We start from the raw sequence: 17,171 nt of genomic DNA on the forward strand, positions 1-17,171 counted from the left end.
TGGTCAGCAGAAGGAAGCATGAAGTGCTCCAAAATTTCTTGGTAAACGGGTGCAGTGACTTTGGTTTTCAAAAAACACAATGGACCAACACCAGCAGATGACATTGCACCCCAAATCATCACAGACTGTGGAAACTTAACACTGGACTTCAAGCAACTTGGGCTATGAGCTTCTCCACCCTTCCTCCAGACTCTAGGACCTTGGTTTCCAAATGAAATACAAAACTTGCTCTCATCTGAATAGAGGACTTTGGACCACTGGGCAACAGTCCAGTTCTTCTTCTCCTTAGCCCAGGTAAGACGCCTCTGACGTTGTCTGTGGTTCAGGAGTGGCTTAACAAGAGGAATACGACAACTGTAGCCAAATTCCTTGACATGTCTGTGTGTGGTGGCTCTTGATGCCTTGACCCCAGCCTCAGTCCATTCCTTGTGAAGTTCACCCAAATTCTTGAATCGATTTTGCTTGACAATCCTCATAAGGCTGCGGTTCTCTCGGTTGGTTGTGCATCTTTTCTTCCACACTTTTTCCTTCCACTCAACTTTCTGTTAACATGCTTGGATATAGCACTCTGTGAACAGCCAGCTTCTTTGGCAATGAATGTTTGTGGCTTACCCTCCTTGTGAAGGGTGTCAATGATTGCCTTCTGGACAACTGTCAGATCAGCAGTCTTCCCCATGATTGTGTAGCCTAGTGAACCAAACTGAGAGACCATTTTGAAGGCTCAGGAAACCTTTGCAGGTGTTTTGTGTTGATTAGCTGATTGGCATGTCACCATATTCTAATTTGTTGAGATAGTGAATTGGTGGGTTTTTGTTAAATGTGAGCCGAAATCATCACAATTAAAAGAACCAAAGACTTAAACTACTTCAGTTTGTGTGCATTGAATTTATTTAATACACGAGTTTCACAATTTGAGTTGAATTACTGAAATAAATGAACTTTTCCACAACATTCTAATTTATTGAGATGCACCTGTATATCTGCTAATGCCTGTGAATTATTCAGGGCAGTGTTTCATACCGATTCAAACCGGTAAAGGAGCATCACACTACACTTTTTTTCCATAGACTTCCATTCATATGCATAGGAATGCTGAAGACCCGGTCATAAGAAGTTTGAAAAATATTTGTGTGGAAAAAATAAAAAAACATCTAGTGTGACCACTCCTTAACTCATTTTTTAAAAACTGTTCATTAAAAGAACCAGCTCATAACAGTCATTTGGTTCAATAACAGGGCTATACTGTATGTTTTTGATTTATTAGAAAGAATCAGTTTATGAGAGTAATTTGATCATGAATCGGACTGCATTGGTCATATTGTATGTTATTTTTGCTTGCAGTCCACCCAAACAACTCAACAGAAAGACATTTATATGTAGTCTTCACATTTAATGTGAAGTAACATTTAATACATACTGCAAACTCACATTTACAACTGAGGTAAAATATTTTATTGATTCTAATTATTTATTTTGCCATGGTGCTGAAGATGAGGCTTTCACTTTTTTAAGACTGTGATTAATAAGAAAATCTATATTTTTACCCAACCCTAATTTGCAATTAATGCCATATTCTCAGATAGTTTTTCCTTCTGCATGACCTTCAGATTCTTTTCTCCCACCACTTTCTCCAGATGTTGAACCTGTTTGTGGCTGTCATTATGGACAACTTTGAATACCTGACACGTGACTCCTCCATCTTGGGCCCTCACCACCTGGATGAGTTTATCCGAGTGTGGGCGGAGTATGACCCAGCCGCATGGTATGTTTCAACCTGCACTCCCCCGCCAGATGGAGACCTACTCTTGTGATAAATATAGTAACTGAGTTTGGCAACAGTTGAGAGAAGGAGAGTCATTCTGTTAGGACTCAAAGGCCTTCTCAGGTTAGACCACATAAAAAAAGAGAGAGAAATAGAGAATATTCCCTATGATAATGTGTGATTGAAGATCTCCCACTCAATGCCCATAAGAATTGTGGTCTGGATGTGAATGGGATCTTGTACTCCTATCCGCGTCTATTCTGTCCACAACACAAATGTGCTCTCCAAGCTTTCTTCATGTATGTGTCATGTTTTGCTTGTTCTTTCCGCAGCGGACGGATTTCCTATAAGGATATGTACAATTTGTTGCGAATTATCTCGCCCCCCCTTGGCTTAGGGAAGAACTGCCCTAATAGGGTAGCATACAAGGTTTGCAACCCAAGCAACTTCTTCCACTTGTGTGGCCTCTGTGTGCAAACGCCCAGAGACCCAAACTTGAATGGCTGTGCTCAAATGACTTGCCTACACACAAGCACTTGCCCCACCAGATTTGACTGGCTTTGGTAAATGATGCTGGATGGGAAACAAAGCTTTCAAGGCCACATATCAAGCTAAAACCTCCTTTTATGACACTTTAGTACAGTTGCCATTTTCATAATTCAGGGTGTTGGCACTAATGTTACATTATCAACCAATATTGTTACATTTATAAATCAACCTCATAGCTTTTATTTGCATAAACCATTCAAATGAAATAGAACAGAACAGAAACTGGCGTTGAAACCTTTGTTTCCGTGCACTGAAAGAGGAAACTCCCCCTGATGTCTCAGCATGCAGATGCAGACATCTTCCAAACAATGCAGCCATTCTGTCACCATCCACTCCTCGTGTCATCTCACTCACCTCTTCCATCTCTCCTTATCAGGGATCAACTCTCTCACCTCTGACCTCTAACCTTTGGGATCCATCTCTGACCCTGCCAGGCCAGGATGGCATCCCTGTCCATGACACTCTTGGAAATCTAATTAACAAAAGATTTCTGTTTTTTGTCGTCTGTTGTTTGTTTTGTCTTTTTTTTCATTTCGTCTTGTTCGGTTTACTTTCTGCCCCCCTTGTTTCTCTTCCCGTCTCTCTAACCCCCCATCCTTTTCTTTATTTTGGGTTTTTTGCTTTGTCTGCACTGTGAAGTGGCCGTATCAAGTACCTCGATATGTATGAGATGCTGCTCCACATGTCCCCACCTTTAGGTTTGGGAAAGAAATGCCCTCCACGAATCGCCTACAAGGTAGCTCAACTTCACATGCCCCCCTCTCTCTGCTCGTACTGTCTTCCCATTGGCTTCTTCTTCAGCCAACCTCTGTGCTCTTGCAGTGTTTCTCCTCGTTTTTTTTTTTTGTTTAACTGTTTTTTTCCCCACACTCTAATCTTTTTGATGTAGTCCCTCTCCTTTTTTATTCGAGTCTTCCCCTCCACTTCCTTTGTAATCTAGGGATGGTCACAGACTAATGATGGGTATGACTGCAGAACTTTAGTATATTTAATGTTTAACTACAACCCAGATTCATTGGAAATACATACCTATTTCGACATTTCTGCAAAATTGTTACATCTTGCATGTGTCACACTACCAAAGCTAAATGTCCAGTCAGTGACATTAAAATTCAGTTTTATGCGAAACAGTTGAATGTTAATCTGACAATGCTTTAGTACATTGCACGATATACATATCCCAGCAGTTTGAAAATAAAATGTCTGGTGAGTGGTGCTAAAATAATAATGCTCTATCGCGTTTGAAAATAACGTACCACCTATGCAAAACCCTAACTGATAGTGTGATACAACACATTTTCTGAAGTAACTATGCCATTTTAGCTTGCTTCTGAAATCTTTGAGCTCTTTTTTGCGAATATCTCACGGGACTCGTGCCCGAGCGCTCCATATTGAAAATGCAACACTGTACCAGGTGAGCTAGTGAGCAAGTTTACTACATCAAAAAGCCATACATATGGAGCTGGTTATGTTATGTAAACGTCAAAATGTATTAGTCTACAAATCATCAATGATAAAAGTGTTCTGAGGTCATGACCGGGTATTTGGTAAGGAACCGTTCCAAATTGTCTTTATTGATCAATAACCTGCCCCATAATCATAATTTGTGTGAAAAAGAATAAAAGTTGTTTTACTGCCCCAAGTGTTAATTTTAGTTGGAAATGGCTGTGAATTGTTTGTGTATACAGTAGGTAAATTTTTAGGAGTTTTACAAAAATATCACCCTGTAGCCCAAGACTGGTTGCCCACGAAGCTAAGCAGGGTTGAGCCTGGTCAGTACCTGGATGGGAGACCTCCTGGGAAAACTAGGTTGCTGTTGGAAGAGGTGTTAGTGAGGCCAGCAGGGGGTGCTCACCCTGCAGTCTGTGTGGGTCCTAACGCCCCAGTATAGTGACGGGGACACTATACTGTCAAAAAACACCGTCTTTCGGATGAGACGTTAAACCAAGGTCCTGACTCTCTGTGGTCATTAAAAATCCCATGACACTCATCGTAAAGAGTAGGGATGTAAACCCGGTGTCCTGGCCAAATTGCCTCCACTGGCCCCTGTCTATCATGGCCTCCTAATAATCCTCATCCACTGAATTGGCTCTATGACTGTCTGTCCTCTCCACCTGTAGCTGGTGTGTGGTGAGCGCTTTGGGTGTATAGCAATACACAATAAAGCACTATATTAAAAAATAATAATAATGCATCATTCAAAAATGTAGGTAGAAGCATGTATTTCCATTGAGCCTATGTTGTTTAATTATGATGATAAAAAGTGAGACTTAAATCTCATTTTTATCTGTGGTCATACTTCATGTATATAAAATTTTCCACATAAGTTGCATTGTGTAAGGGTTTGTGCACGACACTGCAAAAATGATTTTCGGTACCAATCATATGCACTGTAAATGCAAAATAGTTTATGTAAACTCAATTTACATAAAACATGTGCCCAATTGCTCTTTTTGCGGGTTTCTATGTCTCTGGGATTTACTTAAAGGCCCCAAATCTAGCTCAAAAACCTCTTTTAGAGCCTATGTTATATTAGAATAGGAAAGATCCCCTCTCTCACCCTTGTTTCTTGGAGCAGTGTGTGTGTAACCTAAGTTGCTTTCAGTCATGAGAACTTTGCACTTGAACTCTATCTTCCTGTTTTGGCGGTCTTTCACTTATTCTCCTTGTCTTGCTTGTGCTGTCTTTCTCTCATTCACTTGACCATTTCCTCTCTTTTTTCTTGGTCCTGTAGTCTTCTCTCTCTTTCTCTGTCTGCAGTTTGTGAGAATGTGTCTGTGTGTGAGAATGTCCAACTATTTTTTTTCATTCTGATCTGTTTTTCTTGCACTGCTACTGCTAGTAAATGTATGCTCTCTTTGCTCAGGGGAGCTCAACTCTTCACAATTAATAACACTAAACCATACTGTACACCTGTACATCCCATGATACAACTGAGTTGTCGTGTTTAAAGGTGCACTCGGTTATTTTCCACTTATAAACCGTTCAGAAATCAACAGAGAAATATGTTTAAATTCAAGTGCAGTCACTCTAATAAAAACTTTTATTTTGCATAGAGCGGGTTGTCTTATGAGGGTGGCTATATTGAGATCACATGACTAGCCAAATACAAGTTATTTTATTTCTGTAACACCCATATTTTTGGAGAGTTTTTCTGACAGCACAGAATCAATTAATCACGACTGACTGCTAGTAGGGTATTTCTGTGAATGCATTATAAAAGATTTTTTTTTTTTTTGAGGCAACATCCACACCACTAGGTGACAGCGTACAGTAAGTACAAAACAGCTACATTTTCTGGTGCAATACAAGCAAAAATAAATAAAAATTGAGTGCACCTTTAAACGTGAAGTGTGTAATTTTTGAGACTCAATTACACAATTGACATTTTAGACATGATTTTTACTATTTTACTATTTTAAAGCTGTCGTCAGAATGATTCAGTTGAAAGTTGCCAGTGTGTTTAACATTGTTTCAGCCCTAAAAAGGAACATCTGGACACCATTTGAAACTTTTAAATCTAAAAGCAGCTATTTGCTGCAATTGTATTGATTAGTAACTCTCAGAGTCGAGCTCCCATGTTCTCTGAAGCCCCTCATGGTTTTGTGTACATGCTTTTCTCCACTCTCAAGTCGGTGTCGGTTTATCACCAGTGCACTTTGGTTGCGGATTGTAGCCTATAGCAGTGAATGTGAATGTTCGATTCTGTACGTTCCTGTTCTCTATGTGAACAAAACTGTTTGTGTGCTTGAAATGCTAAGATTAGAACAGGATGCTACCTTTTTGAATTACCAAACTGATCCAAAATATGTATTACTTGATTTCTAGAATGCATGAATTGAAACGATAGAAGGATATGAAATAAGTATGTCTAATCTCAGATGCACACAAACTGTTTTGTTTGAGTTTTTGGGTTGTTCTGGATTTTGAGAAGTGTTTTTACCCCACTAATAAACCTCATGCCCCCAGCGGCTGGTGAAAATGAACATGCCCATTGCAGATGACAACAGTGTGCACTTTACCTCCACCCTGATGGCTCTGATCCGCACAGCCCTGGAGATTAAACTGGCTTCAGGTCAGTCTGGTGCCCTTTTCATTGTCTAAATGATTGTGTAATTATTGTATAGATTAGCATTTAGATAATTAAATCCATCTTTCTTTTCCAAATAACTCCAAATGTGATTAGTGCCTAATGGAGAGATTTACTCACCAATTCAGTGTGATCTGTTCTGTTGCTGCTGCTAGTGCCATTTCCACTCTTCAGAGCAGTGTGTGTGTGTGGGATGGTGTGTGTAGCATTTGTTGTATCTCTCTGAGTGTTTGGCACTGGATGGGATTTTCTAGCTTTGTTTTCACAGTTTTGCCTTGTGATGTATTGATCTAAATTCACTGAACTTAAATAATGTATTAGTGATTTTATATTATTATTATTATTTTGATTACAGGAGATTAAATAGTTTTTCTAGCTTCACTAAATTCTTCCAACTCCTAAGCAAAAAGTGTTTGCCTTTCAATGCATTGATCTAAATTCAGGAACTTATAATTATATTACAGGAGATAAAAAGAGAAATGTTGAAAATATTTATGAAATACCAAAATAATTAGACTAAACTGAATTGTGTATATATAAGATATAGTCTAATTAGCTTCTTTCCTCTGTGTTCATGAATATCTCCACAGGCATGGTGGCCCAACGTCTGTCAGATGCTGAACTGAAGAAGGAGCTCGCTACAGTCTGGCCAAACCTGTCTCAGAAGACTATGGACCTGCTGGTCACTCCACACAAACGTAAACACATTATGAATCATCACCCAGGAGATCCTTTCTTACTTTTGCTACAGAAATACTTGCATCCACATATTACAAGACTAACATTGAAGTACTGTACAGCCTCATGCTTATGTATTATCTAAACAGAACCCAAGTAATTTCACATGTGTAAACATCTCCAAACACAATACATAGCGACATCTAGTGGTCACCAGTGGAACGTCCAAACAACACATAACTAAGGTGCATTTGTCTCTTTGCAGCCAATGAGCTTACAGTGGGGAAGGTATATGCAGCACTTATGATTTTTGACTATTACAAGCAAAACAGAGCCAAAAGACTTCAGATGCAGCAACAGCAGCAGAGAGAACAGGCAGGACCTGGATCTCAGGTGATACATATATACACTTACACCACTAGTCACATTTTTGTGCTATTTTGCACATTTTTAAAATAATATTAAAGTCATCAAAGTGTAAAATAACAAAGAGATGTACAATGAAAATGTATGTATGTTATAATATGTAATAAAATAAAATTTGATAAATTTGCCTACACTAATTTCAAATGTAAGCCTTAAGATATATTTTTTATAGTTACACCCCTACTCTTTACGATGAGTGTCATGAGATTTTTAATGACCATACAACAGATCATACAACATAAAGACTGTGTAATCTTCCAACTGAAAGTGAATATGTGTCTGATTCTCTCTGTTTGAAGAATAAAGTCAGTGCTCTTTTAGAGCCTATTCTCCCACTAACCCACATGCAAGATCAGGCTGTGAACAGTGTAGATTCGGCCTCAGAGTTTCAAGCTCAGACCAGACCCAGCTCCACCACGCTCAACAATGGATGCACACAGTGAGCACAGAATCCTTGCTGCATTCATATTCAGTGCACAATTGAATTAATCTCTGTGCCATGACAAGTGTAACTACTTTAATATGTTGTCAAATTTCATGCCCAGTCTTGAAAACACAATAAAAGGATCTTCATCCTGGGCCTCAGAGAAGTCCAAGGAGGTCCCACGATCTAAACGACGGTCAATGTCCAGAGGTCAATCAGAGGATGCCTCAAATGCGAACACTGCCCAGGTGCTGTAAATAAAAACACTGACACTCTCTGACACATGCAGTGTCTTTCTTTAATGTGTATTTAATCTCTTATTGTGTGTATTTAATAGGAGTCAGTAGAAATGAGGAAGATGGAGAACAGTGCCAACACAGTGACCTCTGGTGGCCTTGACGGCCAAGGACGTGCAGTATCCATGCCAAAACTCAATGCAGAGATGCAGGTATTATATTGAATCAATATTTTGCACCAAAAACTTTGTGTCTTGCTCTGAATTCTACACACACATATATTTTTATATATGTTAATCAATACAATTATAATTATGACAGTACATTAAAATACTATGATAAGAAATACCTGTTTGCAATATCAAGCATCACAACGAGCTGTTTTTACAGCTAAAATAAGTGGAAGCGGATGACACTGGAAGCCTTGCACATTCAGGTTACAAATGGCCACACACGCTATTGCATTAAAAATAGGGTGAATATGTGAAGAGAACATTGCACATGTTTATGTATTGTTGCATTATTTTTGCATAACAAGTCTAATGAAAATAGGACGTTTGTCTTGTTTCAGGGCACAGGGGAAGTAAAACATAATACAATTAGTCTTTGGTAGGTTGCCAGATCTGCACCCTGGATCAGTTTTCAGCTTGTGCGGGCTAAGAGGAAGTGAAATGAAGCTCACAATCTGAATAGAAAAAAACTCTCAAGAAAAAAGGCTGAGATTACTTTATGGTTACTTTGAGATGGATTTAAAAATCCATATCGGTTTGAATACTGAATGACATTCTTGTTTTTATTTTAAATGTAATTTGCACAGAACCGGCTAAAAGGCTAATGCGTTTCACTAATGGATTGTGTTGTTTTGGGATCTCAGCTTTTAGTTTGCTTAATGTTATAGTATGTGAGAACAACCGAGACATTGGAAAAATAAATCTAAAATCATCTAACTATGAAATTCACATTCCATTTGGACTCTGCAAAAGACAATCCGTCCATTAAGACTCATTAGGATATTCCTCCTATCAAATCACACCTATCCCACACCTATCTAGTGCTAATGGGCTGCTCAGGCTCACCGAGTGCCTCTATTTCACTCCCAAATTTGATTCCCATCCAAAACCAAATCTCTTTAAAGTGCTGGACTAACCGATAAGAGACATTAGATGCTGAATGTAACGTTTCAGCACCTGCTAATATGTCCAAATCCCTCTGATTTCTGCGGGGGAAATCCCTTCACCATTGGCACCTGGCCATCTCCAGTCCTTCTGCTTGACGGATGAAAATAGAGCCAGATTACCGCCTCAAATGCAGATTCAGTTAAACCACAACCCAGAAACTCTGCAAAACTATGGGGAAGAAGTGTGCCTTAAGGAATTATTTGTGTTTGTCATGGATGGATAGAAGGAGGATAGATGATAAACAGGGATATAGATTCCCAGAGGGAAGCTTAAAGGGATAGTTCACCCAAAAATGAAAATTCTGTCATTACTCATGTCGTTCCGAGAGCTTTCTGTCCCTGCAAGGACAGCAATGCAACTGAGACGTCAAGGCCCAGAAAGGTAGTAAGGACATTGATAAAGTAGTCCATGTGGCATCAGTGGTTCAACCTTAATTTTATGAAGCTACAAGAATACTTCTTCTGCTCAAAGAAAAACAAAAATGACTTTATGCAACAATTTCCTCTCTTCCATTTCAGTCTTTGACGCGCATTCATGAGAGTACCACTATGCTAAGTTTATTCACAGCAACAGACAACAAAAAAATAAGTTAATGAAAAAAATACAACCTATTTTTGAGCATTCACAACTATCATTTGCCTTTGTCTTTTTTATATATACATGTGCAATGTTACAGGTGAAGTATGTAATTTCTGTACCACATGTAATTTATATATGAAATTGCAAAAATACTGTCTATCATGCACAATGACTTTTAATGTGTTTTCTTTCAAGTATGTTTTCATAAAAAAAAATATTATTTCCTTCTCTCCTTAACTTCTATTTTGTCCTCTGACGCGCTTCATCAGAGGAGTCATTCCCGTCATTCTCCTGGGACTTTACTGGAAGTAAGATCAACTTTTTGTATTCAGTTTTCTAAGAATATATTCTTGGCTTGACATAAGGATCTCCATCAGTGGGGCATCAGCACACTTCTAAGGGGGTCTCAAAATTATTTAAAATGTTTTGAAATAATACAAAACAAACCTTGGACCACTGAGCTGAACTTTGTTATTGGTTACAGTAAGTCCCAAGTCTGTTTGTCCTCAGTGTCAGTAAGAATCTGAGGATTAGCAGCCTGTTGTACTGCAAAACATGAAATCAAAGGAAGTCTAGTACAGCGACTCTAGAGCCGGTGACCTTTGATCATTTCAGACAGATTCAGAGGCACACCATTAAAATGCACCTGTGGATGGGAGCATAAATTTAGGGTCTAAGCCCAAAATGAGTGTTTCCTCAAACAGGATTAGCTCAGCTGCTACAGATGTTACATTGCCTCTGATACTTTGACATCGTAATGATTCCTTAGATCGTTATTGCGGTCTGGAGTTCATCCCTGTATTGATGTATCTGAGATAAAATGGAGGTTTAGCATACAAGACAATGCTATTATAGGCAATTTCAGTACAGCATTCCTTGTAATATTCCAAGATAACAATGTCCAAAAGCATTCATCTGACTTTATGTAACCACCACCTTGTTTTCTTTCTCAGACCATTCCTGATTCCCCCATGAGACGCTCCGCATCCACTTTTGCACCACAGCGCCCTCAGGAGGTGAATCTGAATGACTACACTTTGGCGAAACCTGTTCAAGAACGACATCACCACCATCACCACCATCACCGATGCCATCATCGTAGGGACAGAGACAAGAAACAGAGATCTCTGGACAGGTCGCCCACTGGACAACACAAAGCTACAGGTCTTACACTTTCATAAGATCCCTGTTAAATACAACTCAAAACTAGCTGCATGAAGTGAAGAAGAAGCACAATGTTTTGTATGTGGATCTCTCTGGAGATTTTTAGTTGCATTGGTTGAACTGATCCTAAACCCAGACGGGATCAGGTTGTGTTGAGGATCAGTGAAGTGCAGAAGCAGGGCCTGGTGTGAGAGCGTCCGGCTGCAGCTGGCCTCTATTAGCCAGATAAAAGGGACTGACAGACATGCAGACCCATGACCTGATAATTTATGGTTACCTCTCAGCAGGCCAATTGAGAACAGGGAAGAAAAATTCAGGCAGTCAGGTTTTTGACTGGAGCCTGGTGAAGAATGTGAAAATCCAGAGGAGAGGGAGACTGGGAGAGATGGATCTGCCACAGCAGGGCTCAATAGCTCAAGAAATCCTGTTGTTTTGTTTTATTTTTCCTTTAATTTTCTTAAAAAAAGAAAGAAAAAAAAGCAGGAAGGGGTCAAAAAATCCTGACCTTTTCTTAAGTTCGGCACAGATAATTAGACTTGAATTTAAATTAGAACATTTTTTATCTCAGTTGTTAATATGGAAGTTGTTTTTTTTTTAAAGAAAATACGAGCAGGTATTGCATTGTATTCTGCTTTCCATACTATTTGCTTCTTGTTTTCTGATTAAGAAGTGTTTTAATGGTTTGTCTTTCTTTCCATCATGTTTTTGGTTTGTTCTCAGGCACAGCAGCTGACCCTGTAGAGGAGAGACCACATGACCGAGGTCGTTCCCATGAGAGGAAGCATCATTCGTCTTCGGCGGAGAAGCAGCGGTATTACTCATGTGATCGCTACGGCAGTCGGGAACACTGTCCCAGCAAGTCTGCCGTGGCAAGCTGTGCCACCTCACCCAGCGAGGCCCAGGAGGCCAGTCTCAACAAGCAGGTGGGATAGGGTTGTCAAGACAGGACAGGGACATGTGTTAAAATGAAAGGCTAGGTCAGAGGTTAGAGACTGGATAATGATCAGAGACAAAATAAAAAGATCTTTTGAGTTCGATCTAATGAAGAACATGGTAGGGATTTGAGAAAAGGTAAAAATTGAATAGTTATGAAGGTAAAAATCTGTGGAAAGTGCCAAAATGCATTAAACAGTAATGAAGATAATGTTCTGAGTTAAACACAGGTTACGCTCTATGGTCTATGGCATCTGTGTCCCTCAATATAAAAAAAAAGCAATACACTTACAATGAAAACTAATGGGACTTTTAAAATGCACACAGTTTAACACATATGTAAGACTTAAATATTGTACCTTAACAAGAGACTAACACGATGAATCTTTTAACTTCTGTTAAAGGATACTAGAAAGGGAGGTGGCATAACCTTTTGCCAAGGACTGAAGCAAAGTTCTAGAAAAACTAGAAAATTTCCCGAAAACTAGAAGATCTTGTCAGTTACTGGATCATTTATTTGCAACTTAATGGAATCTATCTATTCTAAGATATCTAAGTCTTTCCGTCATATTTCTAATAATGTGATACTAATTATATTAATGTAATAATATAGTATATTTTATATATTATTAACCTTTCTCACGAGTTTCCACTGTAATCACATTAATGTAAAAGTGTTTATTGTTTTTACAAACCGAGGGCCTAGTTTAAAACCTAGAAATAAGTTATCCACTTTATTTTTTAACACAGAAGTAAGCTATTTTCTGTGAATGTGTGAGACTTCTGATTCATTAGCCACTATCGGTAAATACCTAGAAAAATAACAAAATGCAGTAAACTATGAAACTACAGTACAGTATAAAATACAGTAAAAATAGCCACATCCACTCTTATATTAAAAACAAGGTGGATAGTGAGTATAGGACTGATAAAAGTGCTAATCTGTCATTTAAAGGTAATCTTACAGTAGGTCAGTTAGCTTTTATACCTTTTCAATGGAAAAAAAACAAAAAAAAAACAGTGTTGCATTATTTTGCTTGTCTAATGATGACAAATTTGTCTGAAATTAATGTTTAGAATCATAGTAGTTGTGTTTTAGGGATTTCAGCTGTTTAAAGTCAGTTTTGCCGTTACATATTTTTCAGAAGTTTAAGCAAAGAATGTGTATAGTACAGAATACCCTGCACAGGCTGCTGTTGGATTTTAAAGCCCTCAGGGCACAAATCACACAGAAATGCAGTAAAATGCTAACCATTCCTACTCAAGCCATGAAGATATTGAGATATTATAGTTTTTTTCTCTTCTAAAATGTTTTACATTTTGTGATATAAACATCATAAATGAAAAAGTGTCTCTTCTGTACGGTTGTAGTGCAACCACTCATAGGCTTTCACTTCTCTTTCCACTCTTCTTCCACACCATTTCTCTGTGCATTTGTCCGTCTTTTCTTTCTTTGTCTTCACTGTCATCTTCACTCTCTCCTTTTTTTTTGTTGTTCGTTTTTGTCCTATTCATTGTCCATCTTTTTCTGCTGTCTCGTCCAACATGTTACTCGTCCTTTCCTTCCTTCCTTCCTTCTTTGGCCCCTGGTCCCTGTCTAACCTTTTGGGCATTTCCCCCTCATCATTTTATTGTTTGATTTGCTTGTTTAATTTTCATCTAGGGCAGTGGGTGGGCTAAGGGGAGCCCGGTGTTGTTGACCTCAGGGGCGAGCACTCCAAGCCGTGGGCGCAGACAGCTGCCCCAGACCCCCCTTACTCCTCGTCCCTCCGTGGCCTACAGGACTGCCAACTCCTCCCCTGTGCAATTTCTGGGCACACAGGCCGGCTTGCTTCCCCCGAGTCCCGGCAGGCTGAGCCGCGGTCTGTCCGAGCACAACGCCCTCTTACACAGCGGCTCCATCTCCAGCTCGCCGGCCCCCGTCAGTCGCATTAACTCAGAACCCTTCTTGGGGCCCCCGGACCACCCTGCCGGCCTCCAGCCCGAAGCCTTCGCCGTCTTCCAAGAAGATCCGAGCCCTCAGACGGGCCGTTCTGCCTGGACTGTAGGGATGCCGATCGTGGCGATTCCCCCACCTCCCCAACAGCAGTTCCGCGGGGTTCCCAACGGATACCACTTCATCACGGGCCCCGGGGCCAGCAGAGGACGGGGACGGCAGTACTACCCAGAGGCAGAGGTGGACGACTGGTGCTAGCATGGCTTTAATTTACACACACGTACAGATGATGTTTTTGTTTTCGAATCATGATGAGTTTTATCATCTCTTATTTTGCGGGTGGTGTTAAATGCAGTAATACATGTATTTGTTTTTCAATGTCCAAAGGATAAAACATACATGTAAGCAGCAGATGTGGGATAAAAAGGCTCAAACCCCCCTGACTTTGACGCATTAGAGTCAGGCTAAATGGTTTGGTGGGTGTGGTTTCTTTAAAAACGCTTCAGATTGACAGTCTATGTGAAAACAGATGGGCTTTTTCTTAATCTTTGCCTTTTTAAGGGCAAAAGATGCCAAATTGTGCTTGTGTAACCTGGGAAAAGAGTGACCCACTGCTTCAAGTGTAGACCACAACAGGCGTCTGGCTAGTTTCCCTCAAAGCCAGCCTCTGAGACGCACCCTAAATGCAAAAATATTCCTATGAAAATGCTCTCTTGGCATTATAGATGTACCTTTTATGCAGCGAAAGTTTACAGAAGTGGCTGGAAATGCAAGAAACATTGTTTTATTCGGCGAAATGCTCCCTATCTCCATCTAAGAGAATTCCACGTTATTTCACACTGTTGCGATAGCAGATTGTTCATTATGCTGCTGATAACCATTCCTCGCACATGTCACTGTGTGAAACCTTTGACAACCATAATGTACTTTGTTTTATATCAAATTGTAGATATTTTATCTATTCATTATGTGCTTTTTTGTATTGTAAAGACGAACGGTTTTACGTAAATCGCTTATGGCTTCACCATACTGTCAGGTCTACCGATTCTTCTTGACTGCTCCAGATGATATTTACAAAGTGCCTAACCTTTTGAATATATTGTAGTAGTGATGCAACCTCAGCCTTTTTTAGCGCATCCACATTTGAGAGAGTGAACTAAACAAGCTCTAAGGGTTAAATGGAACTACAAGGTGTTACGATCGCAGGCCTTAATTCAGAAGATACAGTACCATGTTAGGTTTTTGAATGGAAATGACAGTATGATTGTTTTTTTTTTTTTTAAATTCTTGTCTCCTTTTTTGTACAATTTTAGTACTGAATGGAATATTGAAAAATTCCATCACCAAAAGCATATGTTAGTATGGAGTACCTATTAAAAAACTGCAGTAGTTGTGTATTTGTCCTGACGGGGACTTTATAACCACAGTTATAAAATTGCATGCTAAAAAAAGTCTTCAATTCTCGATTGACCATGGTTAAGAAACCAATATTTACAGTGTATATTTCCTGTCCTGGTGAAGATGCTCAGACTGCATTGCTATTTGCCTTCTCTGTTTGATCCTTTATGGTTAGATGCAAGGACTGAGAACTGAAGAACTGTCACAAAGGAGCGTACTTTGCTGGTGTAGCAGGTTTCCTGATGTGAGCGCGTGTTGTGTTGCGTTGAGTCGGGGTCCTGGCACCGGTACAGTAGGCCGATCTGTGTTAGGGTTAAACTTTCCCCCTCATGGCACTCCTCCAAGCACCCCCAGACACACATACACACTCACAGCTTTCATTCTGCCGCTGTTCCCCAGCTGCTGGCCGTATAGAAATATCGCCGGCTCCTTTTTATCACGCTGGTAACATGAGAGGAATATTTAGCCACCTGAATTCAGAAGGGTGAGGCAGTCTGAAAGAACAGAAAAAAGCCTTTGTATTGGGACACTGTCCAGATGGGGATCATTTCACGAGTTCCGCATTGACATACATGAATACATTAGACGCATGGAGAATTGTTTGGCTAATCCGGTGATTCTTGGCCACTGATGTGTCAGGACTTTGCTGACAGTGAATGTTCTTTCATTCGTATGTTCTTTTCACATGTATTTTCTTTACGTAGGGCTATGCAACAAGATGACACTTTGAAAAATATAGTTCTTTCGTTTTGTAGCTTTACCTGCTGGGAAATCCAGATTCAGGCTTTAGCATGATAGTGACCAAATCTTCTTCTTCTTTTTTTAAAATAATAATAAAAAAATGTATGAAAAAGTATATTTTAGAATGCATAAAGGCACAATGATTAAAAAGCAGAAATCAGCAAAAATATATATATTAAAAAAAATTGCAAGTTTCTGTATGTGCATGCATCAGAGATGTCCAGTTTGTCAGGGGAAAAAGGAAAAATGTTGTTTCAAATCTACGGTCTGAACAACTGCTATTTTTCTACATGCTCTGTGAAACTGAGGTTAAAGGATGTGCTGACATTTTGCTGATATTGTTATGAGTTGTTGCATTGTTCACGTGTAACTATGGAACAAATCTTTGCACTCCCAGCACATCTATTGATGTCCTTCGGCATGTTGCCATAGTGGATCAAAACTGTGGTTCTATCGATAAACCAATTTCTTCAGCTTCTCTATGATTTGGGAAAACATCATATTCATCTACCAAACCTTTCATGATTTATTGCCAAAATCTGAAATGCTCTTTTCCCCTGTACATCAACCAAGCTTAAATGTGGCTGTTTCTGGAAAGATTAATGTTTGCATGGTCTTAAAATGTATGCGCATGTTGAAATACCCATGGTTTATCTTCGTACTTTTTGATACAATGTATTCTTTTTTGGTTTGATTTTTTAAATGACCTTTGATATGAATTAGGGGATTTGTTGAAATAATAAAAAAAAAAAGAATTGTTGAAACATTTATAAATAAAGGAAACAGTATTGATATGTTGACAGCTCCATCCATGCATAAGAGCTGGCACATCCTTTATTTGATTTCTGCTATTGACTTGTTTGTTGCCTGATTTCTGTTTCATGGCCAGACTTTGAAATCTGCAGTTGTTTCTATAACATTTTTGTATGAAGCGAAGTTCTTGAATTAAAAAATGAACTCAAATAATAGAGATCTGTGGTTTATTGAATATTTAGCCTGTCCTGAAAACATGCATGCAAATATATGATAATAAATCATGTTATGCGATATCATATTTATATGATAAAATATATGATA

At 39.2% G+C, this 17,171-nt stretch overlaps 1 protein-coding gene across 7 annotated transcripts in view; it reads left to right on the forward strand.

Moving 5' to 3' along the window:
* Positions 1 to 17,025, forward strand: part of cacna1ba (calcium channel, voltage-dependent, N type, alpha 1B subunit, a) — a 106,105-nt gene extending 89,080 nt beyond the window's left edge. For 5 of the 7 annotated variants that reach the window (XM_058775763.1, XM_058775764.1, XM_058775765.1 and 2 more), the window contains 12 exons: positions 1,635 to 1,762; positions 2,095 to 2,191; positions 6,281 to 6,386; positions 6,992 to 7,099; positions 7,345 to 7,472; positions 7,805 to 7,944; positions 8,051 to 8,177; positions 8,267 to 8,377; positions 10,192 to 10,230; positions 10,876 to 11,086; positions 11,807 to 12,009; positions 13,683 to 17,025. In XM_058775763.1, coding sequence (XP_058631746.1) covers positions 1,635 to 1,762; positions 2,095 to 2,191; positions 6,281 to 6,386; positions 6,992 to 7,099; positions 7,345 to 7,472; positions 7,805 to 7,944; positions 8,051 to 8,177; positions 8,267 to 8,377; positions 10,192 to 10,230; positions 10,876 to 11,086; positions 11,807 to 12,009; positions 13,683 to 14,213 — 1,929 coding nt within the window. In that variant the 3' untranslated portion in view covers positions 14,214 to 17,025. Of the gene's footprint in view, positions 1 to 1,634; positions 1,763 to 2,094; positions 2,192 to 2,950; positions 3,048 to 6,280; positions 6,387 to 6,991; positions 7,100 to 7,344; positions 7,473 to 7,804; positions 7,945 to 8,050; positions 8,178 to 8,266; positions 8,378 to 10,191; positions 10,231 to 10,875; positions 11,087 to 11,806; positions 12,010 to 13,682 lie in introns of all 7 variants that reach the window. The other 2 variants (XM_058775762.1, XM_058775767.1) reach the window with 2 other exon arrangements.
* Positions 17,026 to 17,171: the final 146 nt, after the last annotated feature.

Source organism: Onychostoma macrolepis, chromosome 05, assembly GCF_012432095.1.
Source record: "Onychostoma macrolepis isolate SWU-2019 chromosome 05, ASM1243209v1, whole genome shotgun sequence".
Classification (NCBI taxonomy): Eukaryota; Metazoa; Chordata; class Actinopteri; order Cypriniformes; family Cyprinidae; genus Onychostoma; species Onychostoma macrolepis.